Source organism: Bos taurus, chromosome 2 (assembly GCF_002263795.3).
Source record: "Bos taurus isolate L1 Dominette 01449 registration number 42190680 breed Hereford chromosome 2, ARS-UCD2.0, whole genome shotgun sequence".
In the NCBI taxonomy this organism is placed as follows: domain Eukaryota; kingdom Metazoa; phylum Chordata; class Mammalia; order Artiodactyla; family Bovidae; genus Bos; species Bos taurus.
The window spans coordinates 62911452-62932693 of record NC_037329.1 but is presented as its reverse complement, the minus strand read 5'-3'; the positions used below and the strand labels follow the sequence as shown (position 1 = coordinate 62932693).

Here is a 21242-nt window from a genome sequence, read left to right as displayed (position 1 = left end):
ATCTTTTGATAATTACAACTAATGCATTGTACAATAGTGACACTAACTGCAATGTGATTAGTACTACTTGAGGTGAGGATGATAAGCCCAGGGAGTGGAGAAACTGTGAATATTGCTCACCAGTGTGTATTGATTGAGCACCTAAAACAGCAGGTACTCATAACTGTTTACTGAACAAATAAGTGAAGAGATCAATGGAAGAGAGGATGGTGAAGAAATGGAACACTATGGGTGCTCTGGGGATAGGTACTCCCTAGGGAGGCCCAAAAAGTCATTTTAGGGATCTACTAGGCAGAGATTTGATTTGCTGGTCAAGAAGATCATGGAGGTCTTTAAGCCCTGGTGTCAAAGCCAGATGTGTTTATTAATTTTGGAGCAGTGGTTCCCACACATGCCTGCACATTAGAATCACCTAGGGATCTTTTTAGACTCCCCCAGCCCAGACCATATCCCAGACTGATTAAATGACAGCTTTGGGGGGTAAGACTCAGGCATAGCTCTCTGTTGATGTTCCCAGGTATAGCACAGGGATCCTCTTTTATTAATCAAGTTTCATGGGCCCACGGATCCACACCCATTGTTTGTATATTATCTGTGACTGCTTTCCTTCTACAAGAGCAGAGTTAAATAGCTATGACAGAGAATATGTGGCGAAGATGAAAGTATTTACTACCTGGCCCTTTACAGAAAAAATTTTTAAATTCTTGGTAAGAAATTGGTTCTTTCAGAAACCCGGTGGAGAAAAGGGTGCCTAGAGCAGTGTCATTGAGGAGCTGTAGGCAGAGGCTTATTGATGACTCTTGTCCCTTGGAATAGGGTGTCCATAGTCTGGTTAAGGATTATTATGGGATGTGAGCAGGGATAAATAGATAAATGGCCAATTTCTGGGCAGGTGGCAGTATGGTTAGCAGTTATATGCTTCACCATGTGAAGCTCACCTACAATCAAGTATGTTGGCTCTGAGTGCAAGGTGAGGTTTAAATAGATGATTAGGTTTATGTTAGTGGATGGATGGAAGGATAATGAAAAAGTATAAACCATAGTGCCAGTTCTTAAATACAGTCTAGTCAGAAGGAAAAATTAGACATAAGAGAAAAAATTAGCAAACAGCCCAGAGCAGTATTTTGTTGTTGTTCAGTAGCTTAGTCATGTCTGACTCTTTGTGACCACGTGGACTGGAGCACTCCAGGCTTCCTTGTCCTTCACCATCTCCTGGAGCTTGCTCAAACTCATGTCCATTGAGTCGATGATGCCATCTAACTATCTCGTCATCTGTCGTCCCCTTCTCCTCCTGCTTTCAGTCTTTCCCTGCATCAGGGTCTTTTCCAGTGAGTTAGCTCTTTGCATCAGGTAGCCAGAGTATTGGAGTTTCAGCTTCAGCATCAGTCCTTCCAATAAACATTCAAGATTGATTTCCTTTAGGATTGACTGGTTGGATCGTCTTACAGTCCAAGGGACTCTCAAGAGTCTTCTCCAACACCACAGTTCAAAAGCATCAATTCTTTGGCAGTCAGCCTTCTTTATGGTCCAACTCTCACATTCATACATAACTGCTGGAAAAACCATAGCTTTGACTAGATGGACCTTTGTTGGTAAAGTAACGTCTTTACTAGGTTGGTCATAGCTTTTCTTCCAAGGAGGAAGCGTCTTTTAATTTCATGGCCACAGTCACCATCTGCAGTGATTTTGGAACCCAAGAAAATAAAGTCTGTCACTGTTTCCATTGTTTCCCCATCTATTTGCCATGAAGTGATGGGACGGAGCACCATGATCTTAGTTTTCTGAATGTTGAGTTTTAAGCCAACTTTTTCACTCTCCTCTTTCACTTTCTTCAAGAGACTCTCTAATTCTTCTTCACTTTCTGCCATAGGGCGGTGTCATCTGCGTATCTGAGGTTATTGATATTTCTCCCAGCAATCTTGATTCAGGCTTGTGCTTCATCCAGCCCAGAATTTCGCATGATGTACTCTGCATATATGTTAAACAAGCAGGGTGCTGATATGCAGCCTTGACGTGCTCCTTTCCCAATTTGAAACCAGTCCATTATTTCACGTCCAGTTCTAACTGTTGCTTCTTGACCTGCATACATATTTCTCAGGAGGTGGGTAAGGTAGTCTGATATTCCCATCTCTTGAAGAATTTTCCAGTTTGTTGTGATCCAAAAAGGCTTTAACATAATCAGTGAAGCAGAAATAGATGTTTTTCTGGAATTCTCTTGCTTTTTCTATGATCCAACAGATGTTCGCAATTTGATCTTTGATTCCTCTGACTTTTCTAAATCCAGCTTGTACATCTGGAAGTTCTCGGCTCACATACTGTTGAAGCCCAGCTTGGACTATTTTCAGCATTACTTTGCTAGCATGTGAAATGAGTGCAGTTTGCAGTAGTTTGAACATTCTTTGGCATTGCCTTTCTTTGGGATTGGAATGAAAACTGACCTTTTCCAGTCCTGTGCCACTGCTGAGTTTTCCAAATTGGCTAGCATATTGAGTGCAGCACTTTCACAGCATTATCTTTTAGGATTTGAAATAGCTCAGCTGGAATTCCATCACCTCCACTAGCTTTGTTCATCGTGATGCTTTCTAAGGCCCACTTGACTTCTCACTCCAAGATGTCTGACTCTAGGTGAGTGACCACACCATTGTGATTATGTGGGTCTTAAAGATCGTTTTGTATAATTCTTCTGTGTATTCTTGCCACCTCTTCTTAATATCTTCTGCTTCTGTTAGGTCCATACCATTTCTGTCCTTTATTGTGCCCATCTTTGCATAAAATGTTCCCTTGGGATCTCTGATTTTCTTTAAGAGACCTCTAGTCTTTTCCATTTTGTTGTTTTCCTGTATTTCTTTGCATTGTTCACTTAGGAAAGCTTTCTTATCTCTCCTTGGTATTCTTTGGAACTCTGCATTCAGATGGGTAGATCTTTCCTTTTCTCCTTTGCCTTTTACTTCTCTTCTTTTTCTCAGCTATTTGTAAGGCCTCCTCAGACAACCACTTTGCCTTTTTGCATTTGTTTTTCTTGGGGATGGTTTTGATCACTGCCTCCTGTACAGTGTTACAAACCTCCATCCATAGTTCTTCAGGCACTCTGTCTATCAGATCTAATCCTTTGAATCTATTTGTTATTTCCACTGTATAATTGTAAAGGATTTGATTTAGGTCATACCTGAATGGTCTAGTGGTTTTCCCTACTTTCTTCAATTTAAGTTTGAATTTGGCAACAAGGAGTTCATGATCTGAGCCACAGTCAGCTCCTGGTCTTATTTTTGCTGACTATATAGAGCTTCTCCATCTTTGGCTGCAAAAAATATAATCAGTATGATATAGATATTGAACATCTGTTGATGTTCATGTGTAGAATCGTCTCTTATTTTGTTGAAAGAAGGTGTTTACTATGATAGTGCATTTTCTTGGCCAAACTATTTTCTGTACAGGGCGGTATCGAAAGAAGTTTGTACTGTAGAGGCTTGTATTGAAATGGAAGGAGGTCAATAAGGGCAAGAACAGACTCTGGGAGAAACTAATAGGTACTGAGTATCCAGTATATGTACTTTGCTTTCAATACCTATTTCAACTACCTAAAGAATTCCCGAAAGGTTTCTGTCTTACCATCTTCTCCGTATCTAATCCTTTTTGTTTTGTTTTTGATGAGGAAAGATTCAGAGAAGTTAACTTCCTAAGATCTCATGGCTGCTAGATTGGAGAGTATGATTTATGTTGTCTGGAATATATATGGCCTGGGCTTAGGAAAATCCACCAAGATCACTGGGTGATTCTTATGTGCAGGCATGTTTGGAAACCATTGCTGCATGTTGCTTCCACAATTATCTGTTTAAATAACACATCTGGCCCTTTCACCAATGCTTAAAGACCTCCATAATCTTCTTGACCAGCAAATTAAATAGAGATAGACAGACCCAGATCTTCTTTGGTTTCTAAGGCTGTATTTGTATACCACCATTTGCTTTTGCAAGACTCAGAATTGAGGCTTTGGATGGACCTGATGACTGGGCAAAATTTGGATAGGCAGCTGACTGGGAACAGCTGTGTCATTCTTCCTGATAAGGATTCTTGGGATGTTTCTTTGCCTATTAAAGTTGCTAAGTGTAATGCTTGTAGTAAATTGTTTTTCTTTTTTTCTTCTTTCTGTTCTTTCTCTAGAATAATGAAGAAGGTCGTTGGAAACCGATCTGGCTGCCCAACTGTAGGAGATCGAATCGTTGAGCTCATTTATATTGATATTGTAGGACTCGCTCAATTCAAGAAAACTCTTGGACCATCTTGGGTTCATTACCAGTAAGTGCTCGTACTTGTTTTGTTCTTAAATTTTTAGAGCTTTTTATTTTGTTAACAAGAGTTGCATGGTTGCCAGTAGAAAAAGCTTATCGAATATCATCTTTTGAGCTGTGCAGAGTGTTTCTCATTCCTAATTGAAGTTCAGATTCTCCACGGTGTCTTTTGACTTTCAACACTCTTCATTAGTTTCACTGATTTAAGAGTAGAATCCAAATGTCCAGCCTTATTTTTCCTCTCGTAACACTTAGCTTGCATCTCTGTCTGCATACACTAATCTCATCCGTTTAATCAAGTAACAATTTTGATAAAATATGGACAGTGTCATTTCTTGTGTTCTTTAGATTTGAGATGGTGACTCATTTCTCTGTCCCTTTCCTCCATCAGTATTGTTATTCTTGGAAGAAAAAGCTGGGTGTAGCTTGTCTAAATGCTAGGGTCTTATATTTTTAAAGATATGCCTTATGCTTAGTATGACTGGAGTTCAGTGTTATTCTGCACAGTTTTATTATTTAATAGAAGATCTCACTATTTCCATATATGTGAGTTTGAGACCATGACTTAGTATTTGAAACAGTTTTACATGGTACACAAGCCTGACACTAAATAACATTGAATTCTATAATGAAGCTTATTAATTTTTCAATTTCCTTACACTCTTTCTAAGAGAGGCTTAGTTTAATGCTACTGTGTCTAAGATACTACTTTTTTTAAATTGGAGGATAATTGCTTTATAATATTATGTTGATTTCTGCCATATACAACGTGAGTTAGCCATAGGTATACATATATCCCCCCTGACACTACTTTTAACACTTGCATGAGAATAGCTGTAAGTCTCAGTGTTCAACAGGCAAAATAAAGTATCAGTTTGACTTTAACAATTCTTATTAATAAAGAATAATAGGAGGATTGATCAGGATGGTGGAGTAGGAGAATGTGGAACTTGTCTCCTGCTACATACACATCCAGAATACATCTAAACATGGAACAGTTCTCATTGAAAACTAACTGGAAGTTTGCAGAAATAGTCTGTATGACCAGGACTGTAAGAAAGACCCACAGGTAATCAGGGAGGAAGGAAGGAAAAGCGATCAGGCAGGGATCCCTGGGAAGGGGCTCCGGAAAAGGGACACTGCCCTGGAAAGTGGTGAGAGCTAGACTGGGGCCCTGAGTCATGGGGTCCTACCCGAGAGAGATGAACCCCCTTGTTAAGTTGGTGGGCCACCAGCACTAACAGAAGAGCTGTGGGAAGCTTAGACCCTGCTTGTGAGGAGAATGTGTCCCCGGGCTTGCCCATGAGGCAGGGCAGAGAGGATAAACAGAGGCTTCCTGCAGCTGCCTCAGAGTGTGCCAGCCCTAGCTGACTAAATACTCCAGCCCCTCTTACTCCATGTCACAGCATGGCCCTGGATCCAGGGTGGCCATGATGAGAGAGGGAAAATAGTGGGACACAGAGGCGACCTGGACCCAGGATGGAACCTGAGTGGGTGGCAGTGGCTACTGTTGATGCTTACTCAAGCAGTGCATCAGAAGCAGCCCAGATCTCTGACAGCAGCTCACCCTAAATACCTGGGCACACAGGCTCCACCTGCCAGCAATGCCACAAATAGGCAGAAACAGAGGAGATTGGGGGCAGCAAAAGGCTATCTGTGAGCGGCAGAAGGTACTTGGACCCAAGCCTACATCTCAGTAGAGGAAGGGAAACAATGGCTCGTGCCCACACAGCGAGCATGTCAGAGACAGCTCGCGTCTCTGTGGTTGGCTGACAAGCTGAGAGCCTGCACCCTCTGCCCTTGCTTCAGCACTCTGCACTCAGGGGTGAGGGTCTCAGTGCTGGGACAGGGAAAAGCACACACTTAACAGGAACAGGTGAGACTTCCCTGGTGGTCCAGTGGTAAAGAATCCATCTTGCAATGCAGGGGACATGGATTCAATCCCTGGTCAGGGAACTAAGATCCCATAGGCAGCAAAGTAACTAAGCCTGCACACTACAGCTGCTGAGCCCATGAGACGCAACTAGAGAGTCCACGTACCACAACAGAAGATATCGAATGATGCAGCAAAGATACTGTGTGCTGCACCATGCAGCCAAATAGATAAGAACAGAGCCAGCTTCACCCGAAATCTCAGGATTCTGCTCCAGAACCTTAGGATCAGATCACCTCTGATAGGAAGGTGACGGCCGCCTAGCCCAGAGGAAGCCCTACCTCACCCCCAACTTCAGCTCTAGCCCCTCCATCTCCAGTCCCACCCATAGCAAGGTGATAGGTGCCAGCATTCCAGGAGGAAGGGCTACTTGAATCCACATCAGATCCAGCTGCCGTAAGGTGAATGCCACAATAAATCGAGTCCCACGTTTTTGTTTTTGTTTTTGGGGGGGGGGTTGGGTTTCCCCGTGCATATAAAAGTTATGTTTACCCTATACTGTAAGTGTGCAACACCATTATGAGTAAAAAAAAAAAGTACATATTTAATTTAAAAAATACTTTCAGTTATGAAATGCACAGTGTGAGAATATAGTCAGTGATATGGTAACAGATGGTAATGAGACTTATCCTGATCATTTTGTAATGTACAGAAATATGGAATCACTAAGTTGTACACCAGAAACTGGCATAGTGTTATGGGTCAGTTATACTTCAAAAATAAAGATGAAGGCAAACTCATGGAAAAAGAGGTCAGGTTTGTGGTTATAACAAGTGGGGAGTGGGGGAGGAGGAGTTGGAGGATAGTAGTCAAAAGGTATAAACTTGCAGTTATGAGATAAGTGAGGGATGTAATATAGAATGTGATAAATATTATTAACACTGCTGCATTACTTACCAACGCTGTTAAGAGATCAAGCCCCAAGAGTTCTTATCACAAGGAAAAGAAACTTTATTTTGTATCTCTACAATGATGGTTGTTTACTAAGCTTGTGGTATTCATTACACATTGTATATAAGTCAAATCATTATGCTCTACACTTGAAACATTCTGTGCTGTGTGTCAATTATTTTTCAGTAAAACTGGAAAGGGAAAGGAAACTCTTTTAAATAGGTTATTGCTAAAAATTGCTAACCAACATCTGACAGTGCAGGGTTGCCACAAACCTTTAATTTGTATTAAAAAATTGAAAAAAGAATGAGTATCTGCAAAATCCAAAAAGTGAAGCACCATAAAATGAGGTGGGCCTGTAGTTTCTTAAAAAAAAAACAAAAACAAAATATAAATTTGGGGTGGTCCAGGATGGCAGTTTGTTGTTTTCTTTTCAAATCTTGAGACCACGATAAATGTTCTCTGTTATATGGGAGTAGCCATCTTTATGCTTGGTTAATAAGCCTTATCAGTGAATAAAGTTTTTTTTCTTTTTAGCAACAGCATTAAAAACAAGAAGGACAGAGCTGTTTTTCTCTGGCTTTTGCGAGTGGCAGGCCTCTGATAAACATGCCAAAGGAACTGGGCATTTTGAGAGTCCCTGGACTCACATATTCTCATCATTAAGAAAGGCTGTCTGGATGGAAATATATTCTCAGTGGTAGCATTTAGGTCAATTAAAAAGGATGATTTTATTATTAAAATGGTCACTGCTGATGAGTATTTGATTCTTGTTGGATGAAAAGGCTCTATCTCAGAGGGGCTTTTATGGGAGAGTGTAATGTTAATCCCTCCATTCTTTAATAAATCATCTGTGTCAGTGATATTAGCTGGCAGGAGGTCTGTTAGGACTTTAGCATTGGTGTCTTTGAGGTGTGATATGTCTTGAGATTCTCATCCAAAGGCCAAGCAGATTCTCTAGAAAGTTTCTTGCCTATTTCTTTTCCTTTTAAAGGTTAGAAATTAGTGGTGCTCCCTATATTCATCATGGGTAATGGAAGATGATAGGAATTGTATTAAATGTTAAGTTTATCATTTGATGTTTTGTTTAGGCACAAACTTATGAGTCCTGTTTATCTTGAAAAAATATAAATTCTGTCCAATTTATGTAGGGACCCAGGATGTACTGCAGTTCATGGGGTCGCAAAGAGTCGGACACAACTGAATGACTAAATTGCACTGAGGGCATTCAGTTAAACATGTATTGAATATCTACATGTGACTAGTGTCCTGCTAGGTACTGCAAAACTCATACCTGTTTTGCTTCATGTGAGGCCTTTGCTGGGCGTTGAGAACACACAGGAAAGGGAGATGCAAATAGTCCAAGATACACTGTTTCGCATCAAACTCCAAATTAGAAAGTAGGTCCTGGCAAGGAGGTTGTGAGTATCCAATCTTGTAATAGCGGGGCTTAGCACAGAGAGAATGTTCCAGGAATCATTTGGCATTGCTGCAGCCATCCCTGTTAGGAAGCCAGCTGCCTCGGGCAGCGAGGCAAGTATCTTTTAAAGTCATCAGTCTATTCCTGATGCTCCAGACACACAAAAGGCATTAGAGGAACAGCATAAATATTAACAACACAAACCCAATTCCAAAACACACAGATGTAGAAAGTGATTGAAGAGGGAAAACTATAATGTTCAGCCTCCCCTGTCACAGACAGTGATCAGTCTCTTGCCTCTGCTTTGTAAAACAGACCAAGATAAGCTCAAAAAGAAAAGAAAAAGGACAATTCCCCGATCAAAGCTTTGAGTATGTAGAGCTACAAGCTTAGAGACAAGTGTAGAGGCATCCCATCATCATTCATTCTGTAGTCTTCCATTGAGTAGAAGCCAGCATCATTTAGCATACATTTAGACCCCATCTAAAAGTCCAGGATTTCAAGTGTGAGGCTCCTGCCAGGCGTCTTTACTCATCAGGCTTTGTTTTAATTATCCAAATATAAAATAACACCAGCAAAATTCTAAGTTAAAAATAGAATCACAAGCTAGAGAGTGTTAGAGTCCATTACAAACAAGTGTAGGCAGCCAAAGCCTCCACGGCAAAGGTTTCTGTGAGGGGGGGTGGCTGGTTCCCCCTGCCGCGCCTGCTGGGAGCACTGTCAGCTTTGGCCCCCAGCTCTGTGCGTCTCACGGGAGCTGAACCTTCCCCAGTCCCACAAGTCAGTGTGTGTCCTCCCCCTTCCTGTAGCAACCTTCTACAGAGCTGCCATCATCCCAGCTCTTTTTTCTTTCTTTTTACTGAAGTATAGTTGATTTACAACATGGTGTTAGTTTCAAGTGTACAGCAGAGTGATCCAATTACACGTACATATAAATTCTGTCATTAGGTTGATCCCTTGTTCTTTGAGAACCATGTGGGGACCTGGAAGGAGGACACTGTTTCTGTAGTCAGCTTGTATTTTCCTTTGTGGTCATGGCCCACCCGCCTTCCACCTTTCTCTCCCTCTTTCTTTTCTTCCTTGTCTAGACAGATAATGCTGACATGAAAATCATCACACTAAAATAACAACTTAATATTGCTCTTCCTGGAAGATTCAGTCTGGCGATTGCATTCTTTTTTTCTGCATCATGCATTGATGTAAAACTGAATGAAAGATGGATTTCCTCCTAGTGGGGGAAGGAAGAAAGAAACTGAATCAAATCAAAAAGTTATTGTCATCATCTGATTCTAAAATGTGGGCTCTGATCTCTCTTTACTGTTGTGCTTATTGGTCCAATAAAAGCCATTTAGAATGATTAATACATAATAATAGTGCTGAAATAATAATAGATACAGAAAATAGTGCTGTTTCATTGGCCAGTCATGAGTTAAATTTACATTGGTGTCTTGAAAATCAGTGATGATATAAATGTAACCAAAATCAATAAATTCTGTTTTAGTATTGATTCCTTTCTTCTGATTGACCATTCTTTATGTACTCCAAAGCAATGATCAGAAGGCTTTATCTGTAAAGAGCCAGGTAATAAATATTTTAGTCTTTGCTTGGCCATGTGGTCTCTATTTTAGCTGCCAAACTCTGCTGTTACTCTAGGTAATCAACCATAGACATACAGAAACAACTAGGCTTGGCTAGTTCAAATAAAACTTTACTTTTGAACACTGAAAGTTGAATGTCATGTAATTTTCACATCACAAAATATTCTCCCCTTTTTAACCATTTAAAAATGGAAAGACCATTCTTAGCTAGAAGACCACACAAAAACAGGCCATAGACTGGGTTTGGTTGGTGCTGTTCTAAGGCTTTGGTGGAATAACCAAATGAAACAGCTTCAGTTTCAATTCATTTTGAGCTCCCAGAAACGCAAATACATACAAATCATGACTGTCTACTGAGTGAGATTCTAAGCTTTACCAAAAATCTTGTACTCTAGTCAACTGATGAAAATCTTGAATAATTGTTGAAAAAGAGCAAGCTTTGTGCTCTGAGCAGAATAAGACCTCTGTCTCAGTGTGCCTGGGCTGCTGTACCAAATCCTGGGTGACTTATAAATAGTAAATGTGTATTGCTCACATACTGGGGAGACTGAAAGTCTGAGATCAGGATGCCAGCATGGTCAGGTGAGGTGGCAGACTTCATATTGTATCTTCATACTGTGGAAGGGGCACTGGAGTTCTGTGGAATCACTTCTGCTGCTGCTGCTAAGTTGCTTCACTCGTGTCCTACTCTGTGGGACCCAGAGATGGCAGCCCACCAGGCTCCTCCATCTCTGGGACTCTCCAGGCAAGAATACTGGAATGAGTTGCCATTTCCTTCTCCAGTGCATGGAAGTGAAAAGTGAAAGTGAAGTCGCTCAGTCATGCCAACTCTTAGCAACCCCATGGACTGTAGCCCACCAGGCTCCTCAGTCCATGGGATTTTCCAGGCAAGAGTACTGGAGTGGGTTGCCATTTACTTCTCCAACCCTCATGAGCTTATCACTTCCCCAAAGCCCCACCTCCTAATACCATTTCCTTAGGATTTCAGTCTATGAATTGCTGGGGTGGGGTTGAGGGGGGATGGGGGGCTGGTTGTGGGGGATGGAGATAAGCATTCATACCATAGTAGCCTCTAAAAATGTTAATTCTTTTCTTTTTCCACAGTTGTTCATTAATAGTCAACACTGTATGCTCAGCCCTGGCTTGGGGCGCAGCAGTGACCATGGCCTTCTACAGTTCTAGCTTTAGGGAACTTTTTATTTCACTGGTATTTGAGCATCTTCTGTGATTAGTCAACTTGTCCAAAGCAGATTGTATGGACATCGGCTCTGGCTCGAAAGTCACACCTGGGGATGTTTAGTAGACAGGCCAGTGTAAGACCTCTCGATTCCTGCCCAGTGGCATTTCTTACTTAGAGGATTTGTCCATCTTTGGTAGTTCCTGAGAGAGAGGGTAGAGCTTTTGGTCTTTTGACTTTGGGGTCAAGGTTGTTATTTTACTCATGGCATCGTCTATCTTTCAGGTGCATGCTCCGAATTCTGGACTCGTTCGGCACAGAGCCAGAGTTCAACCATGCCAACTATGCCCAGTTGAAAGGCCACAAGACGCCCTGGGGCAAGTGGAATCTGAACCCACAGCAGTTTTACACCATGTTCCGTGAGTAGTTGTGTCTCAGCTCTGCTTTCCAGACTCCCATCAGAGACGAATGGGAGAAGAAATGAGGCTACCATGCGTTTGCATTTGTGATTCCTGGGGTCTTTAGCTGTAGAAATGTGTGCTCTGGAACCTTTTACTTGAGAATAATTGGATTTTTTTAAACTAGAATTGAAAGGCTCTGTGAACATTTTGTGAAAAGCCTTGGAAATGTTCTGGAGAAACATGTTCAATATTAAAGTATGACTGAAAACCACCTGGGAAAGACTGTCGGTGGTCTTTGATTGGCAGACACTAAACATGCTTTCTGCCAAACAGACCCTGTTTAGGGTCCACTTGATGATTCAAGAGGAATGAGATCTTCCATGTCTGTACACTTTTCCAAATACTGTAATTGAACCTTCATTATTTTAGGTATCAAACTTTATAAAGAAAAAGCCAGCCTTTTCAAGATGGAATGATTTAAAAAGCTGTCACATACCTTACTGACTTCTTAAACCCGGGGCTCAGGATGAAATCTTACGCTCTCTTGCTCATGTGGTGTCTTGTTGCCAATACCAGTGATTATTTTGCAAAGTGATGTAATGGACAGACTAAAAGATGATGAACTCACTGGCCCCAGCTGTAGCCTCTCAGCGTTTTTTTTTGTGTTTCTTTCCCACACTGACCATTTCTCGCTGCTGCCATCAGTCTACCTGCCTGCAGTTTGATTTCATTTACAATTAGTTGAGGACTGTGAAGCCAAATGCCAAGTCTGATAGTATTCATGCCAGAGATAAATTTTTTGTTTCAGTTCAGTTGCTCAGTCGTGTCCAACTCTTTGCAACCCCATGAACCGCAGCACGCCAGGCCTCCCTGTCCATCACCAACTCCTGGAGTCCACCCAAACCCATGTCCATTGAGTCAGTGATGCCATCCAACCATCTCATCCTCTGTCGTCCCCTTCTCCTCCTGCCCTCAATCTTTCCCAGCATCAGGGTCTTTTCAAATGAGTCAGCTCTTTGCATCAGGTGGCCAAAGTATTGGAGTTCCAGCTTCAACATCAGTCCTACCAATGAACACCCAGGACTGATCTCCTTCAGAATGGACTGGTTGGATCTCCTTGCAGTCCAAGGGACTCTCAAGCGTCTTCTCCAACACCACAGTTCAAAAGCATCAATTCTTCGGTGCTCAGCTTTCTTCACAGTCCAACTCTCACATCCATACATGACCACAGGAAAAACCATAACCTTGACCAGAGGGACCTTTGTTGGCAAAGTAATGTCTCTACTTTTAAATATACTGTCTAGGTTGGTCATAACTTTCCTTCCAAGAAGTAAGCGTCTTTTAATTTCATGGCTGCGATCACCATGTGCAGTGATTTTGGAGCCCAAAAAAATATAGTCAGCCACTGTTTTCACTGTTTCCCCATCTATTTGCCATGAAGTGATGGGACCGGATGCCGTGATCTTAGTTTTCTGAATGTTGAGCTTTAAGCCAACTTTTTCACTTTCCTCTTTCAATTTCATCAAGAGGCTCTTTAGTTCTTCTTCATTTTCTGCCATAATGGTGGTGTCATCTGCATATCTGGGGTTATTGATATTTCTCCCAGCAGTCTTGATTCCAGCTTGTGCTTCCTCCAGCCCAGCGTTTCTCATGATGTACTCTGCATAGAAGTTAAATAAGCAGGGTGACAATATGCAGCCTTGATGTACTCCTTTTCCTATTTGGAACCAGTCTGTTGTTCCATGTCCAGTTCTAACTGTTGCTTCCTGACCTGCATACAGGTTTCTCAAGAGGCAGGTCAGGTGGTCTGGGATTCCCATCTCTTGAAGAATTTTCCACAGTTTATTGTGATCCACACAGTCAAAGGCTTTGGCATAGTCAATAAAATAGAAATAGATGTTTTTCTGCAACTCTCTTGCTTTTTCAATGATCCAGCAGATGTTGGCAATTTGGCCTCTCGTTCCTCTGCCTTTTCTAAAACCAGCTTGAACATCAGGAAGTTCACGGTTCATGTATTGCTGAAGCCTGGCTTGGAGAATTTTGAGCATTACTTTACTAGCGTGTGAGATGAGTGCAATTGTGCGATAGTTTGAGCATTCTTTGGCATTGCCTTTCTTTGGGATTGGAATGAAAACTGACTTTTTCCAGTCCTGTGGGCACTGCTGAAATTTCCAAATTTACTGGCATATTGAGTGCAGCACTTTCACAGCATTATCTTCCAGGATTTGAAATAGCTCAACTGGAATTCCATTACCTCCACTAGCTTTGTTCGTAGTGGTGCTTTCTAAGGCCCACTTGACTTCACATTCCAAGATATCTGGGTCTAGGTGAGTGATCACACCGTCGTGATTATCTGGGTCATGAAGATCTTTTTTGTACATAATTCCCCTTGATGAGGTGAATGCCTATTCTGGAAATGACCATTCCCCCAAGTTAAACAGTTCATTTGTACACTCAGAGTGCAGATTTCTGTTTTCGTAAATTCTTGGAGTAATTTTAATCCAGAGCTTTCCATCCTAGAATTACTGTCTGAAAGCTAATCTGTTTCCCTTGTTAAGACCCACAACCCCCCTCTCCTTACCTTTTCCCCGTGTGCTGACCCGTTCCCCTCACGAACACCACCTAAAGGTGACCTTTTGTTGGGTTCACTAAGTACAAGAACAAATACACTGGACTGCTCCTTGGGTGTGAAGTGTGGGAAGGAAAACGAATTGAGGGCTGTGGCAGGTGGGGAAATCTGCTCAGGTTTGAATGTTCATTTTAGCTCAGAGAGGCGTGTCAAAGTGTTCTGTATGCATCATGAACATTACTATCACTGCTTCTGGAGCACTGTCATCCTGCTGTCATAGTCTGTTCCTGGGGCAGAATTCAGGGGGAAAACTAATATAGGGGTGGTGGGTGACAGGTGGCCGGCAGCATGGGGAGACATGGCTGTGCAACTTCGAGGAGCCAGAATGGGGTGACTCGTCTGTTAATTCACATAAATACAATGTTTAGCCAGGTTGTGCAAAATGGCCAGAACTGCTTAAATGACATGGTATATTTATACCCTCCATGGGATGGTGTTTCCCTACATCTGGGGCATAAACATAGGAGGCTTTTCCAGAAAGTAAGTTCTCATTTAGAATGCTGGGATTCAGAGTCCTGAGAAACCTATTTTATTTTCTATGAATGGAGGATTTGAAAGTGTTGGTTGAATTGAAATCCATTCACTGCTTAAAATATAACTAAAGATAGAAAAAATAGATCAGTTCTTGTTAACCTGGGAAGGAGATAGTTTTCTAAGTGACTCAGAATTCAGCAGGACTCGGGGGCAAAGCCTATACATTTGAGTGCCTTAAAAAAAAAAAAAAAGACCTGTATGCCCAAAACAACAATATCAAAAAAATAATACCATAGCATATTCTGTTACAGAGGGTTAATATCACTGATGTATAAAGAGCTACTAAGAATTGAGACAAAAATGTTCCACAATCCAATAGGCAAATGGTCAAAAGCAGTCCAGCGAAAAAAAGAAACGTATTGCTCCAAATACATGAAACATGTTAACCTCATGCATAATAAGAGAAGTACATTTTAAAATTGCACCAAGATCCCGTGTCCCACATATCAAATTGGCAAGAAGCTGAAAGTTTGCTCATGCAGCTCTTCCTCAGGTGAGACTTCAGGAGAGCACTGGGAATGCAGCCCGGCTGCCACTGCCCCGTGCCAGGGCATCTGTCACCGTCTAGCACAGCTTCTAGGCGTCTTTCCTTTGACTGAGCAGATCATATCTAGGAATCCACCCCAAAGACAAGTGAACAAAGATCATACATGGCATGCATACAAGGCCATGTATTGTGACGCTGTTTGTACTAAGGAAAGACTGGAAATAACCCAGAGGTTCCTATTAGAGAACTGAGTGAATCATATTGTCCATTGATAGAGTGAAACGTGTGTAACTGTGCAGAAAGACTGAGGGAAGATTACACTGTCTGAAGGGAGATGTCTAGTCTATATTAAGCGATAAAAGCCAAAGTTCAGGGCAGTGTGTGGAGTCCCTCCCTTCTATGCAAGAAGGGTATGCAGCAGGAGGAAAATGTATGTATGCCGATGTATGTGAATGTGCTTGTGTTTTCAAAAGAAACAATGGAAGACTAAAAAACAAGCTAATAAAAATGATTACCCCTGGAGGAGGGTTTGAAGGGACAGGGATAGAAAATAGATGTCTTTTTTTTTTTTTTACTTTAAACTGAAGTATAGTTGATTTGCAATGTTGTGTTAATTTCTGCTGTACAGCAAAGTGATTCAGTAACACATATCTATATATTCTTTTTTATAGTGTTTCCTGTTATGATTTATCCAGAATATTGAATATAGTTCTCTGTGCTAGATGTCTCTTAATGTACTTTATTTTGACTTTAGAACCATATAAATGTTTTATTTAAAAAGAAATAAGAATTCACTAAAGATTGAAGAGATTAAAAAACATGAAACACACCTAGTGATATGTGAGGTTGGTATTAATCTCTCACACAGATAAAATAGTTATTTCAACTGACTTTAAAACACAATCTTTGGACCGTACATTTGTAGTGGGGAATATTTATTATTATTTGAAACTATTCCAGGTATACTGTGGGAACCAGAATTTGCAGTGGATAGGAAGAGGGAGTGCTTAAAGAAGTTAAGACTGTATAATATTTGGCTTGAATAGGAAATATCAATGTGAACTTATATTTTCTCTTTAAAAAGTAAATGTTTCCTAACTCTGTACTTTGAAAAGGATCAAAAGTAAAGACGATCAGGTGGCAATGAGTATCCTTAACACTTGTTTGGGGCTTCCTAAGTACCTTTCCCACTGAAGAAACCTCTTTCTAAGATAAATAGGTGATTTTAGGCCTAGGGCGGCAAACATTAAAAATGTGACATCTTTAATCTGGAAGCAAGGAGACTAAGAAAGACCCCTGGGGTGGAGTCAGAAGGACATAGGAGCCAAAGATGAGGTAGTTTGGGCATCAAAAAGAATAAAAAGGACTTCCCTGTGGTCCAGTAGCTAAGACTCCGGGCTCCCAGTGCAGGGGGCCTAGGTTCAATCTCTGGTCAGGGAACTAGACCCCATATGCTGTGACTAAAAACCCTGCATGCTGCAGCTAAGACCTGGCACAGCCAAATAAATTAAAAAAAAAAAAGAATAATGACTGCAGTGGAGGGAATCAAACCAACATAAAATAATCCATGAGTCCAGAATGATAGCCCAAGCAAGAAAAACCCACAAAATCAATTGATCACCTTTAGGCTAGGACACCCTCTTCATGACTCTGAAAAATAAAGGGAAAGAATCCAGTTTTGATCCTGCTTTCCTAGGACAAGTTGTATTTGAAGATAATCAAATAGTTGATGAGAGAACATTGTTAATTATGGAGAAATCACAGCTAATAAATGCAAAAGGAATGAAAAATTAGAATATCAATATCTTACAACTCTTAATAAGACAGTGGAGCAAGGCAGGGATTATCAGTGATGGCAAAATCCATCAGTGAACAGGTTGATGGAAAACATCCTTATGGCAGAGGCAGTCTTGAATGGGGGAAACAAGGAAATGAAGCAGTTGGGGACCTTGATCTTGTTGAGGATGTGCCCGAGGTTGGAGAACTTGTGGAAAAAAAGCAGTGCCTCCTTGCTCCACCCTACCTCCAGAGCATGCCCACAGAGAATTTGGCTGCACCCCTCAGAGAGGGTCCTTCCCTTCCCACATGACAAAGGGGCCAGATCCAGTCTAACCCAGTTGTTCCCACAGAACCTTCCATCCCCCACCCTTTGGGTATATGTGGCTGTTCTCACAACCTGAAGCGGAGGGGGTGGGGTGCGGGGAACCATTCCTTTGAATAGAAGATAAAAGTGTCAAAAGTTTACCTATGTCTTGTCAATTAAAAAAAAAGTGAAACATTTACTAGTACTTAAAAGATGGGCTGATAGTAATCTTTACATAACTGAAGTAAATCAACCCTGAATATTCATTGGAAAGACTGATGCTGAAGCCCCAATACTTTGGCCACCTGATGCAAAGAGCCAACTCATTGGAAAAGACCTTGATGCTGGGAAAGATTGAGGGCAGGAGGAGAAGGGGGTGACAGAGGATGAGATGGTTGAATGGCTCACCGACTCAATAAAAAGGAGTTTAAGCAAACTCTGGGAGGTGGTGAAGTGCAGGGAAGCCTAGTATGCTGCAGTCTATGGGGTCACAGACAGTTGGACACGAACTAAGCTGCTGAAAAGTGTGCGCATACACTGGATGCATTTAGATTGTTCTCTCCTGATGGGATGGTTGCACAGGGAGAAGTTTGGAGACCACAGAAATAATGTTGTACTTGTAAAATCATTGTCATCAACTCCAGCTGCCTTGGGTGTTTGGCAGGTATGGAGGGCAGGGGGAGGGTGGGAAAGGCTGGTTAGAAAGGGCCCAGCAGGAGGATAAGGAGAGAGTAAAACACACCCACCATTGCTGAAGCATCTTTAGGAGTAGAGAAGTGAGACAGATGCTCCTGGCCAGATAGATGCTGTTGAAGATTCAGAGAGCACACCTCACTTTGAGGCTGCTTATATTTCTCCTCTAGCTCATTTCCTCACCAAGTTGATAGAGTTTCTACAAGTTGGAAAGGCTGGCTTTTCTTTACTGTTTTGCCCCAAATCTCAGAATTTCAGAGAACTATCTTCGTGTATTCTGTTTGCATTTGAGCATTTTTATGAGCATAGACTATTCCCAGCACCTTCCTACGCAGCTTCTATAGGGCAAACCAGATGGTCAGAGAATAGTAAGGACATTTAATTAGATCTTTGAATGATGGTTTTTTCCCCCAGGAAGCTGAGCTGAGAAGTATGGTCCCTACTCCCTCAGGGCAGGCCTCTTGTTCCTGCTTTTCCCTCTTGTCCATACACTAGTATGGCTTTGAGTGTGGCTTCTGAACTGGACTCTGAGACCCTTTTCCTGCCCCAGAGCCAGCTCGGAAAAGCTCAGCTTGGATCAGGCTGTTCCTCCTTTCAGACATAGCGCCTTCCCCTTGCCCTTGGGGTTGGATTCAAAGTCCATAGCATAGCTCTCAAACCCTCCGTCTTCTCTCCCCCACCACTGCCCTTCTTCTGAACCTGGGCTCACCCAACAGCCTGCTGCTCTCTGAAGGTGCCCCTATGATTCTCACCACCTTTGCCTCCTTTAGATCACCCCAATAGCAGGATTTTATTTTTTCTCTTGAAGTATGATTCCCTCCATATTTCTAATCAAATAAAATAATAGTAATAATAATAACCCTATCACAAAAACAGGGAAAGCCTCCCCTTGGAAGAAGGTTCCCATACCCTAATATAAGCATTATTATCTTTTTTCAGAGGTACATTTTTACAGCATTGTAACATGCATACTATAATTTTGTGTCTCCTTTTTTTTCCCCATTAATTTTCCACTTAATACATCAAAAGTTTTTTTCAAGGTTGTACTTTTTCTTTGGCCATGCCTCTTGGCATGTGGGATCTTAGTTCCCAAACCAGGAACTGAACCCATGCCTCCTGTAAGTGGAAGCATGGAGTCTCAACCACTAGACCGCCAGGGAAGTCTTCACGGTTCTACTTTTTTTTTTTAACTCTTTATTTTGTATTGGGGTATAGCCAGTTAACAATGTTGTGACAGCTTCAGGTGAACAGCAAAGGGACTCAGCCATACATATATATGAATCCATGAATCCGTATATATGAATCCTCAAGGTTCTAGTTTTTAAACTAGTGTTTCCAGGACTGTTTTGTGTAGTCTGCCAAGTAGACTTTGATTTATGTGGGGATACTTTTGCTATTTCTTGTTGAGAATTAATAGTTGCTTTTTATGGACTTGCTAGGGACTTGACCCTATATTTAGGCATTATTTCAGTCAATAGCCTTTAATCTGCTGTCTATACTGCTTTTACTAAGCTCCTGAAGGCATGCTCTTGTTTTTCTCAGTCCCAAACAAGGTGCATTATACCCCAGTAAAGGAATGAAAGAAATCTGCCCACACAGAAAAATCAAATACCTATACCATTTACAAGAGAAAATAAAACCCTGAAGTTGGTGTCTTGCATCTGGAATTCTCCCGTATTTGGATAGTGTTCTGGTTATCTGCGTGATGCCCTCATTCACAGCTTCTTCTGGCTTATGTGAAAACATGAGCAGTGATAAAACATCTTCATCTAATTGCATTATCTTCCTCTCTCGTTGTGGAGACTATGGCTGAAGGTAGCAATAGCAGAAATTACCAGAGTCCTCATTCCTGGTTTCAGGCAAATTGCATCTCAGGTGTGTATTTATCTCCTGTCATTGAAAAGTTTCAGTAACATTTATTAGTCTGTTTAGCAACCTCACTGTTCATATCACTGTCCTAGAATATTTCCAGTTGAGGCAAAGTCTTGTTTACATTAGTTTATTTTTACTTAAGTGATTTTTGAGAATTTGCCTTCTGGCTGCTCGTGTCATGTAGTCCAGCCTGGGGGATGTTCAGTGTTTGTTGGCACATGTGGAAATTTGGAAGCTGTGATAGTTGAGTGAGGAACAGAGTGGAGGGGCTCTAGAGGCATTATCGCCTCCCGGTTTCACCTCCACCCCGTTTCCTTTTGCTATCCTACCTCAGCCCCACTGGCCTCTTTGATGTCGTCCTGCCTCTTCTCGGCTTTTAGGTGTCCCTCAGGACAACAGCAGGCCATTGCATGCGCTGTTCCTTTGTCTGGGAGCCCTGTGCCTCCCCCGCACCCTGCGCACCCTCCGGGGAGGTGCTGTCTTCCGGAAAGCCTTCCCGCCCTGAGCCACACTCTCCTGCCCCGTGTCCTCCCCACTCCCACGTGCCAGCCCGGGTCGCACCTTGTGGTCTCCACGAGCATCATCACTGCTGAGTCTTCCACATCTGAAGCAGCATCATAGGTGATCAACGTGTGTTGAATTACTGAATAAAGAACAGATAGACACAACCACAGAATGGAGTTAATTAAAATGTCAGTCACATCCTGACCCTCCTATTTCCACAGTGATGTAGCCTCTCGCTGGAGGGGAAAATGAGTCACCCCAGTAGCCTCAAGGCCTGAAGGGGTCTGGCCCCGCTACTCCCCGGGCGTCATTTCTTACTCCATGTTCTCTTACTCACTTCTCTCTAGCATCCCTATTGTTTTTTAGGTGGGCCAGACACACTCCTACTCTAGGACCTTTGCATTGATTGCTCCATCTTCCGAACATTGTTCCCTTTAATTGGGTCTGTGGCTCAAATGTCACTTCAATGAGATTAATCCTGACCCCCTTCCCCTTTTTGAAATGCAACTCTTTTCTCTGCAACTTCTTACACCCCTTCCCTGCTTTCTTTTCCTCTAATTGCTTTACCATGCAGCATTTATACTTCACAGACTTCTGTTAATTTTCTCTTCCTCTGCCGGATTCTAATAGTGTTGGTACGAGTTTTGTCTGTTTTTTTTCATCGCTGAGACTCCAACACTTTAAAGACTATCTGGCACATAGTAGGCATTCAGAAAATACTTACTGATTTA

General features: G+C 41.9%; 1 protein-coding gene across 12 annotated transcripts in view; it reads left to right on the top strand.

Annotated features, from left to right (window-relative positions):
• Window positions 1-21242, top strand: part of MGAT5 (alpha-1,6-mannosylglycoprotein 6-beta-N-acetylglucosaminyltransferase) — a 398270-nt gene that overhangs the window by 248726 nt on the left and 128302 nt on the right. For all 12 annotated transcript variants that reach the window (XM_059875762.1, XM_059875759.1, XM_005202537.5 and 9 more), the window contains 2 exons: window positions 4162-4296; window positions 11594-11727. In XM_059875762.1, the coding sequence (XP_059731745.1) occupies window positions 4162-4296; window positions 11594-11727 (269 nt within the window). The remainder of the gene's footprint in view (window positions 1-4161; window positions 4297-11593; window positions 11728-21242) is intronic.